General features: G+C 37.2%; 1 protein-coding gene and 1 pseudogene across 1 annotated transcript in view; both read left to right on the top strand.

Moving 5' to 3' along the window:
* Positions 1-972: 972 nt before the first annotated feature.
* On the top strand, positions 973-14663 carry LOC112931064 (60S ribosome subunit biogenesis protein NIP7 homolog pseudogene; annotated as a pseudogene).
* A 149-nt stretch (positions 14664-14812) lies between these two features.
* EIF3L (eukaryotic translation initiation factor 3 subunit L) overlaps positions 14813-24383 on the top strand; it is a 108667-nt gene continuing 99096 nt past the window's right edge. Inside the window, 1 exon segment of the mRNA XM_072757279.1 lies at positions 14813-14818. Coding sequence (XP_072613380.1) covers positions 14813-14818 — 6 coding nt within the window.

Below are 24383 nucleotides of genomic sequence, written 5' to 3'. Positions count from 1 at the left end.
TTAATTCCTCACTACTAACCAATTATGTTTTTCCTTTAGTTGACCAAAATGTGTTTGCCTAGGTTCTATGCATGCTTGTTTCCATTATCCGTCTTTACTTTTTATTTGATCTTTTACTGACTTGAGAGACTGGAGATGAAAAACATTTAAATTTTCCAGACTTCACATTTTGCAACCTGATCAACTTTTTTCTCTTTTTCTTTTTTCTTTCTTTTTCATCAGGCAGCAACTAATTGATACTTCCAACATTGCGCCTAGAGATGTTCTCAGCCAAATCCAAAAGTTTGTCAGGGATATGTTCCTTTCTCCAAGACACAACAGGCAATTTGCTAGTCACTTCCTTACTATATAATTCAGGTTGCTGTTCTACCAGCCTCCTCTCAAAATTTCCTCACCATTTTTCTAGGATGAGCTTAAAATCTGCCCATCATTTTTTTAGCCTCCACTTACCACTTGGACAGAAAGCCAATGCTACATACTTCAGCATTTCATTATGGGCATCAATTTCTGTATCCATATTATTCCCAAATTTAGCAGCTTAAAACAATAATGTTGTTTCTCATGAATTTCCAGGTTGACTAGGCAATTTTGCTAATTTGGGCTGGTCTTAGTTCTCTTCTGGGCTTCCTCATGCATCTATGGTCAGCTGGTGGTTTGCCAAGGGCTACATATTTTGAGGGTTGCCTTAGCTATTCTGATGTGCTTCCTTACCCACTAGCGGTGCATCCCAGCCCCTTCTCATGGTAGACTCAGGGCTCAAAGATACCAGGAGTTACAAAAGTCAAGACTGAAAGGGGGCATGCCATCATTTAAACCACTTAATACTGGGTACAGAAAGTCACAAGTCCAGACCATGCTCGAGGAGTCAGGGAAAATAGATATCACTGCTTGGTGGGGTTGCAAAGTTATGTGGCAAAGTGCATGGATGTAGAGGGGTGTAAGATAGGGGGTATTTTTTACAGTCAATCTACCATGAGCTATGTTAGCAGTCAGCACAAGGTGAGTAAGGAAATATAAATCAAGAGCACTGCATGCAAGAAAGACTTCAAGACAAGGTGGTATCTAATTTTTATAGGAAAGACAGAAGTTAGGTGAATAGAAGAGAGAAAGCATCCCAAGTACAGAAACTAGCATGTGCAAAGACTTTAAGCTGAGAGAAATCATAGTAGGTTCTAGGAATAGGGGAACACAGTATTTTCTTGAGATGGAATTCCCTCTCCCATCCTGTCCTCAGGCTTGTCTTATTTGCTTAGAGAAATTACAAACCCTCTTCTAGGAAACCTTTTTTAATTCATTCCTACCCTTTTTGGATATATCACTGTATTCTCCTGTGGCCTTGACACTGGAGTCAGAATTACTGAGTTTAAATCCTATTCCACCTTTCTGTGACTTGGTAAAGTAAAAAGATGCTATCGCCACTTTTACAGATTTACATTTACAGATATCTGCAAAATGGTAATAACAATTTATAGGGCTTTTTAAAATTTATTAAATTTAATTTATTAAAATAATGGATATGAAGTGCTTAGAGTGCTTAACTAGCTACTCTAGCATTCTTCATATGCAAAACAGAAATAAGGGGATTCCCTTGATTGGTCCCCAAGTTGTTAAGTATTCTCTCCACCACCACTCCCAGCTTCCTACATGCCAATACCTGGCCCTTAGTAATCTCTCTGTAAATATCATTGGCTTTTAGGGATGCCTGGGTGGCTCAGTGGTTGAGCGGCTGCCTTCACCTCAGAGTGTGATCCTGGAGTCCCCAGATTGAGTCCCACATCAGGCCACCAGCAGGAAGCCTGCTTCTCCCTCTGCCTATGTCTCTGCCTCTCTGTGTCTCTCATAACTAAATAAATAAAATATTTATATATATTTATATATATATATATATATATAATTGGCCTCTAAAATTTTTTATTAATATTGTTATTACTATAGCAAAGTGCCAGTTTGCAATTCTGAATGGAACTTGTTCTGTACGTTACTTTTATGTGTTTCCTTTTAGACAAGCATCCCCAGACACTGAGCTGGATGAAGTTATAGTTGCCTGGGATGGAGGTGAGGGAGGAGCAGAGAGTGCCAGTGGCTACAAATTGTGAACCAAGGCAGATCCAGGAACTCTCCTGTGCAGAGAATCGGGACTGGGGTCAAAGTGTGACTATCAAGAGGCCTATATGAGATGCATCAAAGCAGGAGCTAATGCAGAGCTAATGCTCCAAGGCAGAGCAAGTGGGTATAAGAAAAAAAATAGCAGGCAAGGCCTAAAGAGATCCCTTCCTTAGCTGTAGGACAGTCTCAAGGACTTTTTGTAGGTGAAGCTTGACTTAAGCCACTCTCTCAATTAAAATCCCTTTGAAGCAGGAGAGAAGGGCTGAAGAGGAGTCCCATTCCCAAGGACCAATTATTTAATCAATCATTACCACATAGTGAAACCTCCATAAAATCCCCCAAATGATGGAGTCTGGAGAGCGTCTATTAGGGTAAACAGTTAGTTAGGTTCTAATAGGTTACATTAAGGAGACATAGAGAAAGTCATGTCTAACTATCAGGAAAGTCAGGCTTGTCCTGGCAGCACTCCACAAGAAGCCAGATTAAACCAGACAGGAAGCCTTTGACCAAATTAGGGGGGAAAGGCACAAAACCTTGCTTCCAAGAAATCTCTCCAAGTAATGAATATTCTACTCCAGAGTTAACAACTGTCGATAAAAGATAGAACACAAACCCCAGGTCACGTAGCTACCTCTCTCTTGAGCTAGCCCACTCTCATTCTGAGATTGTACTTTTGCTTTACTAAATTTCCCTGCTTTTGTCACTCATTTGCTGTGCTGTGTCTGTCCTTGAATTCTTTCTCATGGTGAGACTAAGAACTTTCAGCAACATTTTTGGGATAGGCTTGGTCAAGGCCCCAGGGCCTGGGGTCTCCCCCAGTTAACCTGGCAATAATTCCAAATTGATGAACATCAGGGTGTCAAGATCATACACCCCAATTCCACAGAGACAGAAGCTTTGGGGACCTTTTTGGATCTCCCCCTATGTACCTGCCCATCTGGCTGTTGATTTTTATCCTTTATAATAAAGTGGATAGAATTTTCATTCCAGCAAATTATCAAACCTAAAGAGGATGTTGTGGGAATCCTCAGATTTGTAGCCAAGTCAGACATAACTGTAGATAGCCTGGGCACCTCATTGTAACTGACATCTGAAGTAGGAGGCAAACTTGTGAGACTGAACCCTTAGTCTATATGGTCTCATGCCAACTCCCAGAGTTAATGTCAGAACTGAATAGAAATATTAGACACCCAGCATGTGTCTGAGACCTAGATAATCAGAAATATTCATTAATTCACTCATTTATCCATGATGAACACACAACCCTTTACTCAGGCTTTCAGTTTGGGACTCTTAAGTGAGTCCTCTTCCCCACTCTTAGCCTCTAAGATGGCTGCCTAAAACCCTCAGTGTCAGAAGATCTCAAACTTCTGTCTGCTAAAAAGTTAACTTTATCATCTCTCCCCCAAAATGTCTCTATGTCAAGCCCTGGTCACCTCACAGACTTCCATGTTTCTCACCATAAACCAAAGGGAGAAACCTTTTCCTACCTAATTACAGAAGTTACGGAGATCAGATCTCTTCAAGACTTCACAATGAAATTCCACAACTCTGCAGATTTGGTGCTATAAACCATCTTTCTTCCCTTTCATCCTCCTACAGAAAAGACTGGGACTCTTTCTTTAATCCACTGACCACAAACATGGAAGCAACTCTAGAAACAATGAATCAACCCCAAATGTAACAAAAAGACATTGCCCAAATAACCAGTTCTTAAGGCCTACAATCCTAGTCAACATTTTAAATTTTCTTAATAAGTGAGTTAGTGACTATAAATCCACCATCTGCCATTTAATTTCCTTGTTGGAAATATGGAATCTTCAACTAATATTTTAGGCCTTCTCTGACAGATCGAGATTATTAGAGTATTATAGACAAGCTTATGTCCAATTACAAAAGAATGGTTAATTAAATTATAGTGCCTAAAGGTAGATTATACAAACATTAAATTTATGTTTGTGAAAAAATTTAACAGCATTGGGCAACCTAAGAATAGGTTTAAAAAAAACAGTATACAAAACAGTGCATAAAATATGATGCCAAAAATATGTACACACACCTGCAGAAAACAGGCCAAAAACACATGCATTAAAATGTTAACAATAGGGATGCTGGGTGGCTCAACGGTTAAGAGTCTGCCTTTGGTTCAGGGTGTGATTCTGGAGTCCCAGGATAGAGTACCAAGATGGAGTCCCACATCGGGCTCCCCGCAGGTAGCCTGCTTCTCCCTCTGCCTATGTCTCTGCCCCAATCTCTCTCTCTCTCTCTCTCTCTCTCTGTCTCTCTGAATAAGTAAATAAAATCTTTTTAAAATAAAATGTTAACATTTTATTTTAACTTTCTTTCACAATGTGTATTTTCCAAATTTTTCTATGTCAACATCTGCTAACTTCCTCCTAACATGAGTTAATATTTTTCTTTGGGAACCACCAAGCAAAACGCAAATGCCAAAAATTTGGCTTCAACAGTTCATAAATTTACTCATTAAATTGCTCCCTATCAGAATAACAGCAAGCGGCCCATTCTTTTCATAATGAGTTTTTTCATTTTTCTCTAAGATGGGCACAATCTTAAATTTATCTTAATCAATTTTCTCAAATTAAGCTGCAGCAAGACCTACTTTCGTCTGGCTTGTTACAAGTGTTATCTCTAATGAGAAATACAATTTAACAAATGCAAAGGATGGGATGCCTGAGCACTGACAACCGTGCGGCTCGCTTGAGCTCCCAAAACTCACAATAGGATTTTCTAGAATCACACTCCCGTGTCCTCCATTAGAAATCAGCCAATAGGTTCATGCATGACAACGAGCCTCACCCTCCCAGAAAAGGCATCAGACAGCTTTTCAACACATTTAATTTTTCTTCTATTATCCAAGACCATAATGCCATTCCCAGTTGCACTTCAAAGCTAAAGGCAAATGAAGTAAAAAATAAAATGCATTTGATGGAGAAAGTATTGGGGGGGAGGGGTAGATATAAGGTTCTTCACTACAGAAAAGGCTAAAATCTAGGGAAAAAGCAAAAGGTAACATAGTACTGTGGTGATAACTAAATTGCCTTCACATTTCCCCTTGCTGGTTTCATAATAATTGTTACATACATATGAGAAAGTAAACTGTTTTTTAATACCACCTTTCTGAAAGCCAGAATATTTTCACATTTAGTCAGGACCATAAGATACAAAAACAGAAAAAAAAAATGTTCTTTCCTTTTTGATTCTGATAATTCAGAAAATGGGGTGGGGGGAAGGATGGAAACTGAAACAGCTCCACTTCAGGACCACACATCAAAGTTTCCATCAATGCTTCAAGGGAGAGATCCCCATGACCACATAGGGGTCCGTTGTCACATCCTTGCTGCAAAATGCAATTACATAAGGTACTTCATGCTTCAAAGAGCCTGGCATTTACCAAATGAATTGCATTTGTGGCCAGAATATTAATGATTGTTATCATACTTGGCCCATAAAAATTCTCCAGTGAATCATTTCACAAAAGTTGTCATTCTTTTAAAAGGGCAGAGAGATTCATTTTCAAAGCTAGATTTTCTCCCCTTATATTTTACCAAGCTCTATTTTGCCTCAGAATATCTGCGTCAGTGAAGTTCAATGGCTGTGCTAGTTCTCAGTTACAGGACACACGTAAATACATAAAATTCTCAGAGATGATCCTCTTCCTCAGGACTTTAAAAGTGTTAAAGTGTTCTCCAGCTGCATTAGAATCATGGAAAGGTACTTACTTACAAACACAGGTTTGGGAAATTCACCTCAATGTTAACTACACACAATCTGTAAGATGGGAAATCAAGAATCTACATTTTTTAAAACCCCCTCCTCTAGGCAATTTTCATGGCTACTAAAATTTGAATGTTACCACTCTAATTGAAAATTGTCCCTAGAAACAAACTCATGAGCAAATCACCAAAATCAATATTAGAAGAATTAGTTTACTGCAACTCATCCACCATCAGTGCATTTGCCTCAAGGTTTATCCTGAATGAAAAGAGGATGCTCAATTTGCTCCTGGAGAGGTGGAGAGGTATATTAATTTCACCATTTTATGAGTCATATGGACAGGTTCAGATACATTTTAATAATCTTTCAAAGTAAATGTCAATATTTTAGATTCTATATTTTGCTTTTCAAAAGATGTGCCTGCCTGAAATCTAAAGTCACATTTAAATCTACAGGTGCCAAGAAAGAATAGAATAAACAGAAGCGACAGAAGGACAAGCGAAATATCAGCTCAGCTGCCTGTCGGCTGCCAATATACACACCAGAAAGCCACCCCAGGCAAATTCAAGGGAATATGAATGAGTGAGTCTGGAGTTTAGATTCATGTTTCAGAGCCAACTCTAATCTAGGACAGAAGGAGAGTTACGTTTCTCAGAAAAGTGAGAGAGGATGCCATAGAAAAGAGGCTTCTAAACTTAGTTATAAGTTTAAATAACCTGGAAAGCTTAAAAAAAAAAATTAGTTGTTTGTTGCCGAATTGGTGAATTTTGTGAATATTTATATTTTCTGGATACAAGATCTTTGTCAGAAATGTGATTTTTCAAATATTTTTTTTCCAATCGCAAGCTTATCTTTTCACGTATTTAACAGTGCCTTTCACAGACCAAAACTTTTCAGATTGGATAATATCCCACTTATATAGGTTTTCTTTAATGGATCTTGTTATAATATAATATCTCAAGATTCTTTGCCTAACCTGAAGTCACAGATATTTTTACCTACATTTTCCTCTAGAAGTTTTAGTTTTATGTTTTGTATTTATGTCTATAAAACATTTGAGTTAGCTTTTGTGTTAGGTAAGAGATATGATTTTGAATTTTTTCTGTTTTTGCCTATGGGTGTATATGTATATAACATGTCTTTAACTTCAAATTTTCTCGTCTTTTTTTTTCAACTGATATTGATATAGTTACATCTGTGCTCTATTTGTTTGGCATTTATCTTACTTGATATTCTCTGAACTTCTCGAATCTGAGGTTTGTTGTCTGTCATTAATTTTGAAAAATTGTAAACTATTATTTCTTAAATATTGCTTCTGTGCATTTTTCTCTTTTCTCCTGGCAATTCCAGTAATGCATATAAACAATTTCATATTATCTTATGGTTTTTGAATGCTCTAGTTTGTTTGTGTTTTCTTCCTGCACTTATTACTCTTTTGTTTCAGTTTGAGTAATTTTCATTGACATATCTTCAAGTTTACTGATTCTTTCCTTGGTTGTGCTGAGACTACTATTGAGTCTATAGAAGACAGTCCTCATCTCTGTTGTGATTTTTTGTTTTTCACTATCATTCCCATTTTGATTCTTTCTAATAGTTTCCATGCCTTATGAAATTACCCATATAACATTACACATTGTCCAAGTTTTCCACTGAGTCTTTTCTATAGAAACCATAGTTATTTTCAATTCTCCAGTTAGACAATTCCAACATCTCTATAAAAAACCACATCTAATTCTCTGATTGTTTTGCCTCTTGGGAGCGTGTGTGTGTGTGTGTGTGTGTGTGTGTGCGCGCGCGCACGCGCACGTGTGTTTGATTTATGTAGAACATTAGGGGTAAATAGGTTTTGACCCTAGAAAAGGGCATACCTTTCCTTCTGCTAGGCCTTTAGTATGGGAGCTCATATTAATCAAAGCATCATTTTGGGTTTGAGATTTCTTGTTGCTTTTTTACTTTGAGTGCCTGCTAGGCTCAAATTCTTCTAGTGATAACAGTTTAGATGGGGAGCTGGTTGGCCAGTGGCTGTGCTCCACCCTCAGCTTTAGGTTTTCCCTTTATACCATACTACATAGAGGGGCTGCTCTCTTTGCCATACTCCACTGTCTTTTACTATATATATGCTTCATAGCTTTGTGGGGAAGCAGGGCAGAGGTGGCATTCTCTGATGTTCTGTTTAAACTTCAGTGTTGAATACTTACTGTTTCCTTGGATTTGAGAGTATAACTTTTAAAAACCTCTTGCCTATCTTCCAGCTATAGTTCTGGATCCAGCATAGGTTCTTCCTCCTCCCTCAGGGGTGAAGGTAGTTTTTCTGTTTACCTCCTCCAACTGCAAGGAGTTTTTATTACTACCCTGGGGGCAGCAGTTTTCGTTGTCCTCGCAGCCCTGCATAGTAAGGCTTTGTTGCATGGAGGAGAAACATCTGGGTAGTTTTGTGCCCCTTCAACAGCAGCTGCTCTTTTCCCCCTGGTCTACACCCTGAAGGACTCTTCTCAGGACTTTCCCTAGTCTTCCCAGTGAGTACTTGTCATTAGTAGAGATTCATAGAGAATATGAACTCCTCCCTTCTCCCATATCTGTGGATTTCAAAGTCTTCCAACTCTTTTTCTGGCCCACATTCACTTTTGCCAATCCATCAACTCTTCTAGCTAAATACTTCTTACTGGTATCTGGCTACAAATACCCTGGTAAGCAAGCTCTTACACCTCAGTCCATATTTCAGATTAGTTTTCAACCCTACAATCTTAGCACTCGGAAGGGTTCAAGGAACTTCAGAATTTACAAATTGCCCAGCTTTTTTTTTGTTTTTATTGTAAGGGGGAAGTAATATTCTTTATATTCTCTAGACTCCCAAGAGAGTCTAGAGACTCTCATTTCACTTTTGACTTTTCTGAAATGTTATTGAATTAACTGTTTTACTCATAAAAAGCATATAGTTGGGTTTTGTGTATTTAATCCAATTATTCTTCCTTATTCACATGAAGTATTAATCCAATTACATTTAATGTAATTACTGATCTAATGGATTTTATAGCTATAATTTTTCCATGTGTTTCTCACATTTCATATTTCTTTTGTTCTTCATTTCTGTCCTTTTCAATACTCACTTTTTTATCATTATAGTTTCCCCTTTTAAATAGTAGATATGTACTAAAACATTATTTTCTTAGAGATTATAGCATCCCCAAATAATTCTTACCTTCCCAATGCAACTTTGGAACATTTTTACTACTTTAAGACCCCCATTATCAAATTTTTCATTATTGTTCCCATGCATTTAGTTTTAATTTTACTTAGCACTATATCAAATTAAAATTAATTTACAAAGTCAATGTTCATTTCTATTTCCTGAATATTTACTCTTTTTGGTATTTTCCATTTTCTCTTCCATTTCCATGTTTTTGACTGTGTTCATTTTCCTTATTTTAGAAAATCCAAATATAGTCATACTAACAATATGCATTTGTCTGAAAATATCTTCATGTCCATTTTGAAGAATATTTTTGCTAGGTATGTAATTTCAGATTGGTAGTTAAATGTCTTTCAGCACTTGAGAGACCTTTTCCCATATGCTTCTCTTTTTTGTTGTTTCTGTTCAGAAATTGGCTATTCAGCTTGTCAATCCTTGACAAGGATTTGTCTTTTAAGTTCTGGTAAGTTTTAAAAATTTCTCTTTACCTTTGTTTTTCAGGAATTTGATGATGATGTGTCTAGATTTCTTTTTTTAAATCCTCTTGGACATTTGCTAACTTTTTATTTTTTTTATTTTTGTTTCAAATTTTCATTTAAATTCTAGTTAGTTAATATGTAGTGTAATATTGGCTTCAGGAGTAGAATTTAGTGATTCATCAATGCTCATCATAACAAGTGCCCTCCTTAATACCCACCATCCATTTAGCCCACTCCCCACCAGCATCCCTCCATTAATGCTAAACTTTTTAAACCTGTGACCTGATGATTTTTATCAGTTTAGGGGTATTTACGGGTAAAACATTTATGAATATTGCTATTATTATACTCTTTCTTTCCCCTGTTCTGGAACTTCAATTACATGTACATTAGACTCTATTTTATTCACTGATTTGAGGTTCTTCTCTGTCTAATCAAGTATTAAATTCACCCATTCAGTTCTTAATTTTTGTTATTATATTTTATAATTACATAATATCCACTAGATTTAATTTTTAAAATTATAATACTCTGATGAAAATGATCTGTCCTGTCATCTATTTTATCTGCTTTTTCTCTATTTTCTCTTGAACATATTAATCATAGTTAATTTATATTCTCATCTGCTAACTCCAATATCTGATCTTCTTCTATTGTCTGATTTCTTGTAGTTTTTTTTTTTTTAGATTATCTTCATCTAGAGGTAATATATGGTATTACCTCTTCACATATCTCCTACTTTGTCTTGTGTGCCACAAAGTATGTATGAAAGAACCATAGTGTCCCCAGAAATGTTAGCCCACCATAGAGTGCTGTTTCCCTTCCTATTTTAGATAATGTAGAAGACCACTCACCTGAATCCATTTAGGAATTGAAATGGGTCCTCCTTAGATCTGTTTTGCTAAAAATCAGTCTACTCCTGATTTGCCAGTATTTGTAGCATGTGGTCCTCTAGGGTTTTATTTTCTAAGAGCCTGTTGAGTTTTTTGTCTTCTTGACTCTATAAGACTTCAGTAGTTCACCTATTCAGAGTTTTTCAGTTTAGCTCTTTAGCCTGCTAACATAGCTTCAAATTTGTCAAATGCTTGAGGAGGAAACCAGTAGGGTGTTTGAGGCATTTCAATTCACTACCCCTGCACAAATGCCAAAATCTCCACCAGTCTCCCCTAACAGCAGCCTGTGCCAAACCAAACCTGGGTTTTTAGCCTCTTCTGTGCTCTGCCCATCCCTCTCCCTCCCCCGAGAGATATCTCCAGGTAAAAAGAGGATATAGATCTTCAGTGTCAATCCACTACTTTCTCTGAGGATTTCATCTGTAGCCTATTTTAATTTCAAGATTGCCCTGGTTGATCATTGTCTCTTAAGCACTGCAAGAAATTTCATTCTACCTATCAGGGTTTTTTTTTTTTTTTTTCCCTTGGCTCTTAATTCCTATGCAACTTCGGATTTCAACAAATATCTTTTGCAAAAAGCTTAACCAAATAGTTGGGGCTTCTGAAATCTCCAATTTTAAAAGATTTACTGGTTTCTCTATCTTCTAGTATCAGTCTTATGTCTGGGTCAAGCACCATTAATTTGGTGTAAGCCTACACCAAAAACTGACAATTGTTCCAGGGAAAAACTGGTAGCTAATTGTCTATTTATCTGTAAATTATTCTCCCTATCTCTGGAATTGTAGTCCAAATAATTAGATTTCTGCATCTCTCTGATATATATTTTTTTAAGATTTTATTTATTTATTCATGAGAGACACACAGAGAGAGGCAGAGACACAGGCAGAGGGAGAAGCAGTCTCCATGCAGGCAGCCGGACATGGGATTTGATCCCTGGTCTCCAGGATCATGCCCTGGGCCAAAGGCAGCACTAAACTGCTGAGCCACCAGGGCTGCGCTCTCTGATAGTTTTTTAAATATTTTTTTTTTTTATTCCTTATCTTGCTTTTTCTGGTTGTCCACAGGAGCATACCTTACTACATTCTGTCATGACCAACCATGAACATTACATCCTGTTTGGAAACAGAAGACACCTTATGCATTCTTTAGAACATATTACTGATTAGCCCTTTAGAAAAGCAGTCATAGGGATCCCTGGGTGGCGCAGCGGTTTGGCGTCGGCCTTTGGCCCAGGGCGCGATCCTGGAGACCCCGGATCGAATCCCACACCAGGTTCCCGGTGCATGGAGCCTGCCTTCTCCCTCTGCCTGTGTCTCTGCCTCTCTCTCTCTCTCTCTGTGACTATCATAAAAAAAAGCAGTCATAAATGAGAATCTCCATAAGATTCACCTTCACATTATACATTTATTTTCTTACCTCTCAACAAATATCTTTACTTGTAAACTGCTTATATATCTTTACCCAATATTAAGCTGAATATGTTTTTTATGTTCTATATGATGTATATTTCATTCTTTAAAAAGATTTTATTTATTTATTCATGAGAGATACACAGAGAGAGGGAGGCAGAGACACAGGCAGAGGGAGAAGCAGGCTTCATGTAGGGAGCCCAACGGGTCTCCAGGATCATGCCCTGGGTGGAAGGCAGCACTAAACTGCTGAACCACCCAGGCTGCCCTATTTATGTATATTTCTATCCTTATGTCAATACCACATTGTATTAATGCTTAATATTTTTGAAATGAAGGTTAAAATGTCTATAAATTAAATGAGTTTCACATACTTTGAAATCAATGGTTTATTGAGTTACAAAATCTTAATGCTTAAGGATTTTTTTTTTTTAATTTAATTTGAGAGGGAGGGAGAGAATGCACAGTGTAGAGGGTGGGGGAGGAATGCTTAAGGATTTAAATGACTAAAGTAAAATCATTTAATTTAAATGATTTAAATCATTTAATTTAAAACTGATAATCTATAAACAAATGATAATGAAACAGGCTTTTAAGATAAACTATATGATCATATAAAATTGCAGAGAACTCTGAAGAAATAAAGTTATTGAAACTGAAAAGAGGGTAAACTATGGATGACTTACCAGAATTGGGCATATTAGTTGCACCAGAGACCATTGAGGAAACTTTAAAAAATATCAATACCTGATCCCCACCCAAAGATATGAATTATTTTGAAATGGAGCCAGGTTTGAGAATCACATAACAATCAAATGGATAATTTGGAAATAAATTATCAGACATGCTTAATCATTATGGAAAGAACTAAGAAAACAAGTATACAATACAGAGGCAAGAACTACAATGTAAAACATTTTGGCATGAGCTAAATATCAGAGAAATACACGATTATTTTTAATAATTAATCCCTGTAGGATGGCACACACTTACACAGACAGATATTTTATGTCAAGAGGTCTGACTTCGACCCGGTAGACTAGAAGTCATTATGTATATACAACTACCGTTTTTTAAATAACTCAGTTTGAGTTCCCCCAGAAGCTGATCCTTAGACAATGACTCAGTGCAATTATTTTATTTGGAAACCACAGTAGGGGAGTAGAGAAATGATAAAGGAAAAGAGAATGCAGCCAATATGGGATGCATTATCAAGCTAGCTACTACCGTGATTGGCTAGAGCTTGATCCCGTGGAGAAACTCTGAGAAGGGTGCAAAATGCAAGCCTCACAACAATCCTGAGAGGTGGGGAATTGAAATATTTATGCATCAACACCTGAGAGTCACAATTTGAGGGATTAAGGTGGGAGTGTTACTTCTGTTCTTTCAAGGCTTCAGAAATAGGCTTCAGGCAAAGAGTGCCATTCATTAGCAGCTGGAAGTCCACCAGAGTACACACAACTGGTAAGTCTGAAGGAAAAGGATGAGGCACAGACAGATTGTTTCAATGTGCTAGGGGACTTTGGGATTCCATTTAATACGTTATTTACGGTCTTTACAAAGACTGCAATGAGGATTTTTCCTATCTTCACTTTAAAAAGAGAGAGACCAAGGTACATCTGATAAATAATGGTTGCATGCCTCTTACATACCCGGCACTGTTCTAGATTTTTGGCATAGAGTGGCGAAAAAAAGAGAATAGAAATGTGCACATGTGCAGTTCATACTGGAGTGGAGGAGAATGGCAACCATATAAACTAATACAGCTTTAGATATAGATAAGAGCTAAGAAGGAAAATAAAGAAAACAAAGGGAATTGAGAATGACAGGGGTACTTTTTTTAGGTAACTAGTTTAGGGAAGCCTGCTCTTAAGAGATAAAATTAAGAAGAGAAATGGGGACACCTGGGCGGCTCAGCAGTTTGGCACCTGCCTCTGGCCCAGGGCGCGATCCTGGAGTCCCGGGATCAAGTCCCGCGTCAGGCTCCCAGCGTGGAGCCTGCTTCTCAACCTCTGCCTGTGTCTCTGCTCTCTCTGTGCGTCTCTCATGAATAAATAAAATTTAAAAAAAAGAAGTGAATGCAGTGAAGGAGCCAGTGAGTAAATTATTCCAAGCACAGCAAGGACACAGCCCCAAGGTGGATCTGTGCTTGGTGTGTGTAAAGAACAAGGGGGCTTTCTTCCCCTGCGTTGGTCCAGCCTGGGGGCGCCCGCGGGGGAGCGAATGGAAGGCCGCTCGGGAGGCGGGCTTTGGGGTTGCCGGCGCGGCGGCGGCCGACTTCCGCTTCCGGCCCCCGAGGCCTGCGGAACGTGCGGCCATTGACTGAAGAAGAGAGCGGCGGAATGTTTGAGAAGATGGCGAAATACGTCGGCGAGAATCTTCAGCGGCTGGTCGACAGGCCGGACGGCACCTCCTGTTTCAGGCTGCACAACGACCGGGTGTACTACGCGAGCGAGAAGATCCTGAAGTTGGCCGCCAGCATCTCTGGGGACAAGCCGGTGTCGCTGGGGACCTGCTTCAGGAAATTCACCAAGAGTCACAGGTTCCGGTTACACATCACAGCTCTGGATTACCTCGCACCCTATGCCAAGTATGGAGTGTGGATAAAGCCTGGAGCAGAGCAGTCTTTCCTGTATGGGAACCATGTGTGAAATCGGGACTGGGTCGAATCACTGAAAATACTTGCCAGTACCAGGGAGTGGTGGTGTACTCCATGGCAGACGTCCCTTTGGGTTTTGGGGTGGCAGCAAAGTCTACACAAGGCTGCGGGAAGGTAGACCCCATGGTGATCGTGGTATTTCATCAAGTAGACATTGGGGAATATGTGCGGCATGAAGAGACCTTGACTTAAAACGAAATCATCGCGAGGACTTAACGGCTGTGTGGAAGGGCCTAGCTTGGTTTCCTGTGTCTGGGTAGGCTCCATCATCATGTTGAATTTTGTCAACACTGTGACTTCTTCAGGGATTTCTTAGTTTAATATTTTCACTATTACGGACGATGCAGGTTGGATTCTTATGCGGAAATGGCTCAAAAATGGTGTTTCAGATCTTTGTGACTAAAAAAGAATACTGTGCTTCATATTTGAATCGGAGGGCTTCTTGTTTTGAGTAACAGGTTCTAAGTCATTCGAACTGAGGCCAAGAATAGCTAGCTGATTGTTATCTGTGATAACACTATTTTCCAAACTCATGATAAGACCACAATAGATTTTCTTCATTATTTTTTAATGCCATGAAAGTTAGATATTGCCATATTAGAATGGTAGGTCACATGTGAGATTTTACAAATGAACTTTGGATAAAGTAATATTTTTTTCTGCTAATTTTCTATGTAGTAGATGCTGTGTGGTGTGCAAGAAAACCTTGGATTCAAACCCCAGTTCTGACACCTACCAGCTGTATGACTTTGGAGGCATCATTATACTTTGATAAGCTTATTTTTTTTCCTCTACTTCAAAAAACAGCTTTAACCATCTACCTAAGAATGTTTTTTAGAATTAGAAATCATGTTTGTAAAGCCCTCAGCCCAGTGCCTGGCTCATGCTATGTGTTAAATGGAAAGAATTATTTTTATATTGCATATACTGGGTATTTCTATTACTAAGGATAGGATCTAATGAGTATAGTTTGATTATATATCCTGGTTCTTATTCTTTTTCTTAGATGGTATGGCCCCAGGCTAATGTTATTTTCAATACCTTGATTTCTTAAGATGTGACTTCCCTTACAAACCTTTACTTACCTGACTGGACTAGACAGAAAGCGTTAATCAGACACTGAAATAATTCAGCTCCTCTATCCTTGCCCATGCCTGCCAAAATTATTTTTGAAATTATTAAAATGTTTTTTAAAAATTGAAAAATTCCACTAAGTTTTAAGAAACTTCCTGTATTTAAAACATTTCTTTAAATATGTTGCTTTTTTCCCTGCTTATATTAAATTCCAAAGGTGACATCTCTAAAAATAAAATTTTCAAATACAAAGAAAAAAAAAAGAACAAGGAGGTGAGTGTGGCTAGAGCAGCAGTGAAGGGGAAAGGAGATTCATCAGGAAAAATAAGGTGAGATAGGCCATCATGAGAACTACATATTTAACATAGATTTAAACCTAAACCTAAGTATGACAGGTAAGAGTAGAAGAGGGAAAACAAGTTAGGTAATTCAGGAACAAGGATGTTATTAAATGACTGTTGTAAGAAAATAGAATTATTAATTTTTCAACCTGCAATTCAAATAAATTTGTCTTCCTTCCAAGCTGATAAACTTTTATGCTGCCTCTCCTTTATAGCATAATATTTTATTTCTCTAGAACTCTTTATGAGTGTGTGCAATTGGTGATGTCTTTTTGCCAAACCAAAACAAGAGAAATCCCCCCAAATTGATAAATTAAAAAGAAATTCTGTTGACAGCCTGAATTTAATAAGCTTATGGCTGCCTTATTTTTTTAAACCCTGGGAAGTATAAACATTTTAAAATTGCAGCACTAATACTTCACTAGTATCTTTGACTGCCAACCCTCAGCATTATCTTGTGAGACTCCCAGCCTCACTGAAATCTCAAATTGCTGCTTTTCTGCCTGCTGTGTGCTGTGAGTTGAAAAGAACCCAGAGTCATTTGTTTCCTGCACAAGCCTAAGATATTTCATGAATTCTCATTTATTTCAGGGATGCTTTCTTTCCCTTGTGGGAGACTCTTAAGTCTCAAAGGTCAACAGAAAGCCTTGGAATACGGAGCCTTTTTCATCTTGCTAACAGCAGGGAAAGAGCAGAAAGAACCTAACAGTATGAAGACATAAAGAATAAAAGAAATGGCAACGTGATTTCATTTATGCTTTTCAGGCAAAGAGAGAAAACAAGACTAACTCTAGCACAGTAATAATTACTAGTTAGCATTCTGGAACCTTGCTGGGTTTGTCATGCTACAGGAATATTGATGGGTCTGACTCTGGGGACTTTGGTCTAACAGTGTGACAGGATCATGACTCTTCACAAACTGCAGATTGGCCTTTACAGGCTCTCTGAGTCAGTACTCACCAACCCTAGCCCTCCCAAAGCTCCATTCTGGTATTAGTATTAGAAAGGTGGCCATTTCATCCTCTTCTCTTTTTCTCTCAGAGATGCAATCATCTTATTTTGTTGCCTATATCGATAGTAAATCCCTCTGCCATGAGCAAAACACTCGAAGGACACTGGTGGGTGGATCCTAGATAAGAATTCACTAGGTAAATATGTGGTTTACCCTTTGGAATCCTATGGTAGACGAAGATAAAAGCGGGGGGGCAGTGGAGTGGAGTTGGACTGCCTGCCAAGAATCCCAGCTCCTTCACTTACTAGTTATACGGGGAAATTGCTCAACCTTCAATGCTTCAGTTTCCTTATTTGAAAAATGGGGATGATAATAATCATATTTGTCTTAGGATGTTAGTGAGTTAAAACAGAAAATTCTTGGAATGACTCTACTCATGATAATGCAGATTCACACATGACTTAAATCACTCTGCCTTTGCCCAGTCCCTGTGCCCAGAATTTTACCAGTTATATATCCCAGGACTGGAGTGAAGAAATAGAGGTCATCCCATTAGGTGATTCCTGGAATTACTCATGCTGTTCTGGAAGTCTCAGCCAGGATTTCAGGAACAGAATCATTGCTTCCCAACGGCACCAATCCATAGCCAGAACAAGGGTGGATTATAATTATCCTATGGAATCCCCAGCCAACTAATAATAATTTTTTTTTAATAATGCCTCTCTGGCATTATTATGCTGAATTATTTGGGCCTCACTAACTGCACAAAGAGGAAGTCTGAAATATAAATAAAGCACTTAGGACCCAGAATGGCATTACTATGTAACTATTGGTTATTATTGTTGAGCAAAAGAAACCATGTTGAGGCTCACAAAGTCTACATGCCCACCTCATCGCAACAATAAAAGAGAATCAGCCAAATAAACTATTCTGTATTTTAATACTGAAACGGGGATCCTGGAGCTATAAAAAGAAAGCAAGAGATAACCACATAAATTTATACATTTTAACTAGCTGTGTGGGGTGAAGAGAGAAATAATTGGAATTAGAAGTTGTATAAAGCTTGTGTCTTAACTGGGTTGTACATCTTGTAAAAAATGAATTTTTAAAATGATAGTGCTGGGCATCTGGGTGGCTCAGTCAGTTAAGCCTTGGGCTCAGGTGATAATCTCAGGGTTTTGGGATTGAGCTCTGCATCAAGGCCTGCATGGACTTCCTGCTTAGTGGAGAGTCTACTCCTTCCTCTTCTCTGGCCCTCCTCCCAGCTTAACTCTCTCTTTCTGCCTCAAATAAATAAATAAAATATTTAAAAATAAATAAAAATAAAGTAAAATGATAGTGCCTATATCTTATTCACCTCCTCTGGGCTCAGTACAATAACTAGAATATCTCCACGGGTAGTAGTAGAATTGTCTTTTTTTTTTTTTCCTGTATTTTTATCATATTCTTTGGATAAGATTTGTAGCATTAGTCCCCATAACTTGCCATCAGGGAAATACAAATGAAAACCACAATGAGATACCACCTCACACCAGTGAAAATGGTGAAAATTAACAAGACAGGAAACAACAAACGTTGAAGAGGATGTGGAGAAAGGGGAACCCTCTTGCACTGTTGGTGGGAATGTGAACTGGTGCAGCCACTCTGGAAAACTGTGTGGAGGTTCCTCAAAGAGTTAAAAATAGAACTACCCAATGACCCAGCAATTGCACTGCTGGGGATTTACCCAAAGATACAGATGCAGTGAAACAGCAGGACCCCTCACCCCAATGTTTATAGAGCAATGTCCACAATAGCCAAACTGTGGAAGGAGCCTCGGTATCCATCGAAAGATGAATGGATAAAGAAGATGTGGTCTCTATATATAATGGAATATTACTCAGCCATTAGAAATGACAAATACCCACCATTTGCTTCAAATGAAGCAAAGAACTGGAGGGTATTATGCAGAGTGAAGTAAGTCAATCGGAGGACAAACATTATATGGTCTCATTCATTTGGAATATAAAAAATAGTGAAAGGGAATAAAGGCGAAAGGAGAGAAAATGAGTAAATGAGAAAATGAGAAAATGAAATATCAGAAAGAGAGACAGAACATGAGAGACTCCTAACTCTGGGAAACGAACAAGGGGTAGTGGAAAGGAGGGGGTTGGGGTGACTGGGTGATGGGCACTGAGGGGGGCACTTGACGGGATGAGCACTGGGTGTTATGCCATATGTTGGCAAATTGAGCTCCAATAAAAAAAATACCAAAAAAAAAAAAAAGATTTGTAGCATTAGATATTTAAGAAGTGAGTAGGAATTGGATGAGGGCAGAGGAATATCACAGAGAAGTGCCTGCTAGTCTCCCAAGCAATCTTTCTACTTAGGTGCAAGGATCTCATGTCTTCAACCTGATGTCCTTATATGTAAAAGAGAGTGCGTTGACATGCAATGTAGGTTACATAACCCAGTGTTTGGTACTCAAAAGATAATCACTTGCCTTCTTCAGATCTCTAAATCAAAATGAAGCATCACCGGCACAGATAAGCTAGAGCCTCTGTATACATAGAATGAATTATAATCCCAGCAAGGTCAGGCAAGAGGTGGGATCAAAGTGTCCTATTTCTAAAGCAAAGATCGATTTCTGTGAGTATAAGAAGCACTTAATATACTCAGTGAGGCCTGAGTGACATGAATAGTGTAGTTTCATCAAAGATAAGGAGGTCTTTGCCCATTGGAACTCAGGTTTCTTATTTTGTACTGGTTTAGGGTAAATAATTAGTATTTTCTGGCATTTGTTGGATGATTGGTCTTCTAAATCAAAACTGTGTTTTTCATTTTTCAATCCTCATTACCATAAGCCAATATCAAGTAATTTTTCATCCTGACTTTTCCTGTCATTCATGGTAGCAACATTTTCATTACTTATGTATCACCAACCACACACACATTTGCTTGTGCATTTAAATATTTTTAAGCATAAATTTGTCTTATATATTCACATCCAACCTTGTAGCTCTGGGTATACTGTCCAAATCTCAAAAAATAGCAGTTCATCTTGAAAATTCAGGTATTTATAGAAAGAGAAAACTAGTTCATTAGTGGGCAGAATAGAAGTTAGCTAAAAAAAATAAAGAGCTTTGTTTCCAGTGAAATCTTCAACACTTCGCCTAAAGTATTTTAATTTATGAAAGTTTAAATTGGTATTTCTGAAGCTTTTGATATTCAGCCCCAAATATAGACCACAGATTTTAGTTATATATGTAATTTTAGTTTTTATATATAAATATATACATCAGATTTTAAATTAAAGTAAGTTTATTTAAAACACTTTCTGAAAAAAATTTCTAGGAAGAAATATATTTTATTAACTTTGTTTTAATGATAAAACATTTATTAATAACTTTATAGTATAGAGGAAGATACTATTAGCAAAGTTTCACCAAAGTATCTTGGGTATACATGCATGTAAACACTGAAATGACATAGTTTAAAAGCATGAACTTTAGAGACAGGACCAGAATTCAAATTTTGGCTCTGCCACTTACTTAATTTGGGTAAGTTGCTTATCTTTGTACCTCAGTCTCTTTGTTGATGAAATGAATAAAATAGTGTACCTGCTGCATAGCATTGTGATGAAGACTAAATTCAACAAAGTGGAAAAATTCCGGGCATAAAACAAGTACTTGATAAAAATCACCTATTACTAAGAAGCACAATGAAAATTTCACCTAATTTCAGTTAATTCAATAGTCTCAAACTGAATTCCATCATACTTATTTTAGTTCAGTAAAATCAAATTTAGCCATAATTTGAGCTTACGTTCCTCTTGGCTTTCTAGTTAGATTTAACCAAAACATATATGAAAAGATGCCCAACCTTACCAATATTTGAGGAACCTGAAATAGCACAACTCCCTTTTCACCTTTCAGATTAGTAAATGTAGAAGGAACACTAATATCTGGTCTTCTAAATCAAAACTTCTAGACTTGGGAAGCACTGTGAGGAAAAGAGTCCTATTGTTGCCAGGAATCTAAATTGGCACAGATTTTTCTGGAAGGCAATTTGGCAGTATACATCCCAAGTCTTAAAATATATATTCCCTTTGATCCAGAAATTCAACATGCAGAAATTAATCCTAAGGAATCATCAGACAAATGGGCAAAGATGAATAAAACAGAATGGTTACTGCAGTGTTTATTTATAATAGCTTCAAATTAGAAGCTACTTAAATATGAGTGTAAGTTAATGATATTGGGCCATGTTCATAAAACATAATTCAATGATATCATTCATGAAGTTGACAGTGTTGATATAGAAATACAATCAAGTGAAAATTGCATTATTACAGTATGATTCACTTTATAATATGCATGTATGTGTGCGTGTGCACAGAAAATGTCTGAAGACTTTTTGATGAATACATCAAAATATTACCAGTTGTTATCAGTGAATAATAGAATTACAAGTGATTTATTTTAGTTTTCAGTAAACTATGGACATTTTACAAAAAAATATATTAATCATAGAAAGGCCTGTGAAATTGGTTATTAAAAATGTAATTCAGAGAAGCCCCAAAATCTACAGAAAAACATCATGGTGTTAAGATATTAGATAATAGAGAAGTATTTAAAAATATGGTTTTATGGGTACTTTAGCTTTTTTATTCCTCTACTGAAATGATCTTCAGTATGAGCAGCAAAACCTGACAGAATTTCAATCAAGGAGTCTCTTTGGGCCTGTACTTGATATAGAATTGTGGCTTTTTATTTTGTGTTCCGTATACTACCCACACCCTCAAGGCAGTTTATATCAGTTAATGGTCCTTCAATCTGGCTGCTAGGTATAATTCAGAATTCATTGAATCGTTGATGTCATTGACCTGGACCAAGTGTGACTTAGGGTTAATAGGACTAAAAGTCAAAATGAAAAGAAGTTCTCTGGTATACAAGAAAGGCAATCATAGAAGAGCTATTCCAGAACAGTGGAGTTAATGAAAAGCTATCTGTCTTCTGTCAGTAACACCAAAATTCTAAAGATCTATATATTTAAACAATCCTAAATAATGGCCAAAGTTGAGGTAGGAGAAAATTTTACAAAAGGAGATTGACAGCCCAAAATCAATGATCCAAACACTATGCTTGGTTAAGAAGAGTGGTGAGGGGGTAGACAAGTGTTTAGATAAAAGAACACTTTAGTTTTGGTAAAGTAAAAAATATTTAACTTCTGAAGATTAGTTAATAGAGGGCCATAAAAAGATTTTTTTTAACTGAGAGCATAAGAATTAAAAAGCCTATTATGAGTTTTTTGTCAACTGATGAGTTATTGAACACTACATCTGAAACTAATAATGTACTATATATTGGCTAATTGAATTTAAATTTTTAAAAAAGAGTTTTTGTAACTAGACTATTGTAAAAAGGAGGGGGCGACAAAAAGAACACACATATTTTATTGTATATTGTTTATAAACATATATTCAAATTATGGTAGCCAAGGAGGCCTTTTTCAAAATGTTCCAATGGAAATTTATCTGACCCACTGATATTTGCTAAGACCACATTAGAATGTGCCAAGATGAATGTTTTAACAGAATCACACCCAGTGATGTCTATGTGTGTGAAGCAACTGAGCGTATTGAAAAGAGAAACATTCGGGAAGTAAAGGAGAAGATAAAGGCAGGCATAATCCATTAACCCAGGAGTTAAGAACTCAGAGTTCTTCCATCTCTGGGAATGAATCTCCGATCTTAGTCTCTCATTTATCATTATAAATAAAAAACATGAACTATTGATGTCTACAGGTCTTTACCACTGCCGTATTTCATTATTCTCTGCCTTTGTGGACTGCCTTTTTTTTTTTTTTTTTTTTTTTGAGGTAGCAAACTACAAAATAGCAAATTTTAGTCAGAAATTACAGAAATAGGCCATTCATTAAAATGCATTCCCCTTCAGAAGACCACTAGGATCTCACATAAATGTGACATAGACAGGAGATTTTAAGTAAACAAATAAAACGCAAGTGACCAAGGAGCTAGAAAGAACACTGTCACCTATCCTTTGAAAAAAATCTATTCCAGAGAGTAATAACTATTTTAAAAAGCAGTTATAGCTTTAGACCACAGAGACTACCTGTTTCAGGTGATCAGTAATTTTAAATGGTTGAGATTATCATATTTCTTCAAATCATGTCCCAACTTTTCTCTGTTTAATCAGTAAACAATAAAGGGCTACATTTTAATTTTTTCTTAAGATATGCTTGAGCATAGAAATGTACACTTTGGTGTCTGTCACTTACCTTTCAGCCCTGGAATAATGTGAAAAAAGAAATCTATTCTACCCTACAAAAACAGAATCTTCCACCAGATATCTCTTAACTAAACTCCATGAATATTGCCTGAGCAAAACTAGCCATTGGAGGATAACCTTTCTAATTATAACCTTAATACATAATGACAAACACACAGAGACACATGAGAAAAAATATCAGGGACTTGACAGACCCATGTCAGACATGACTCTCTTTCCCTCTTTCTTTACCTCCCTCTCCTCTTCCCTCCTTCCCTACCTTCCCTACTTTCCTTCTTTCCTTTTGTCCTTTAAGCAAAAGCTGCTATTAAGTTTCAGAATATTTTTAAACGAATATTTTTATTCACAAAGTATATATTCTACAGAACATGCAAGCTAGGGAATTGATTTAATAGGGCATATGATTTTAACATATGATAAGGAATCAATTTGGCTGATTAAATAATTTCTAAATATTGTTTTAGACATTGGCCATTCTAAATTTCAATAAGCCCTTTACTGCTTTACCCCAGAAAATTTTAGTGAAAATACACAGAAAGAATAATGAGCTCAAAAAGCGCTTACTGCAGTTGCAAAGTGATGATCATTATTAATAGGAATGTACCCAGCCAATGAGAAGGATCTGGTGAAGCAGGTCAAAGATGAATGCTAAGTGCCATTTCCTTCACATTTTTATACATGAGCTGCAATATACTGAATAAACAGAGAAAATATATTAATTTTATCCTCAAATGATATAGACTAAGCATCATCATAAGAGCCACAATGATTTATCTTGGTAACTAGAGGTGCCTGAAAAAAATTATGTAGTGATAAGGGTAAATTACTGAGTTAGAAACAGCACATGATGTGCTCTAATGTTACAAAATTTTCAGTGATTCCTCATTTTTACCTTAGCACATCCTCCACTGCTCTTCAACATATACTCTACCAGTTTCTGGTGGAATCTATTTCCTCTTTGGCCATAAGCTTACAGTCCCAGAATTGCATGTAGGCCTTCAATCTAGTTGATCTCTCACACTCTACCTCTTTCCCACCCCCCCCCCAACTCCATCCATTCTGCCCCGTATCCTCTTTTAAATCCAACCTAAATCCCACTTCCTCCTGGAAGCCTTCATGGCCATTTCAACCTGCATTGTTTCCCACAGTCTCTGAACTACAAAACACTTAATATGCTCTCATCTTGTTCTCTTGCTATTTCTGCTGTGAGTCTAGTCTCACCAACTATAGTCTCCAACAACAGAGTTTGTCTTCA

Source organism: Vulpes vulpes, chromosome 4 (genome assembly GCF_048418805.1).
Source record: "Vulpes vulpes isolate BD-2025 chromosome 4, VulVul3, whole genome shotgun sequence".
NCBI lineage: Eukaryota > Metazoa > Chordata > Mammalia > Carnivora > Canidae > Vulpes > Vulpes vulpes.
Note: the sequence above shows the minus strand (reverse complement) of the source record. Positions and strands in the feature narration are given on the sequence as shown.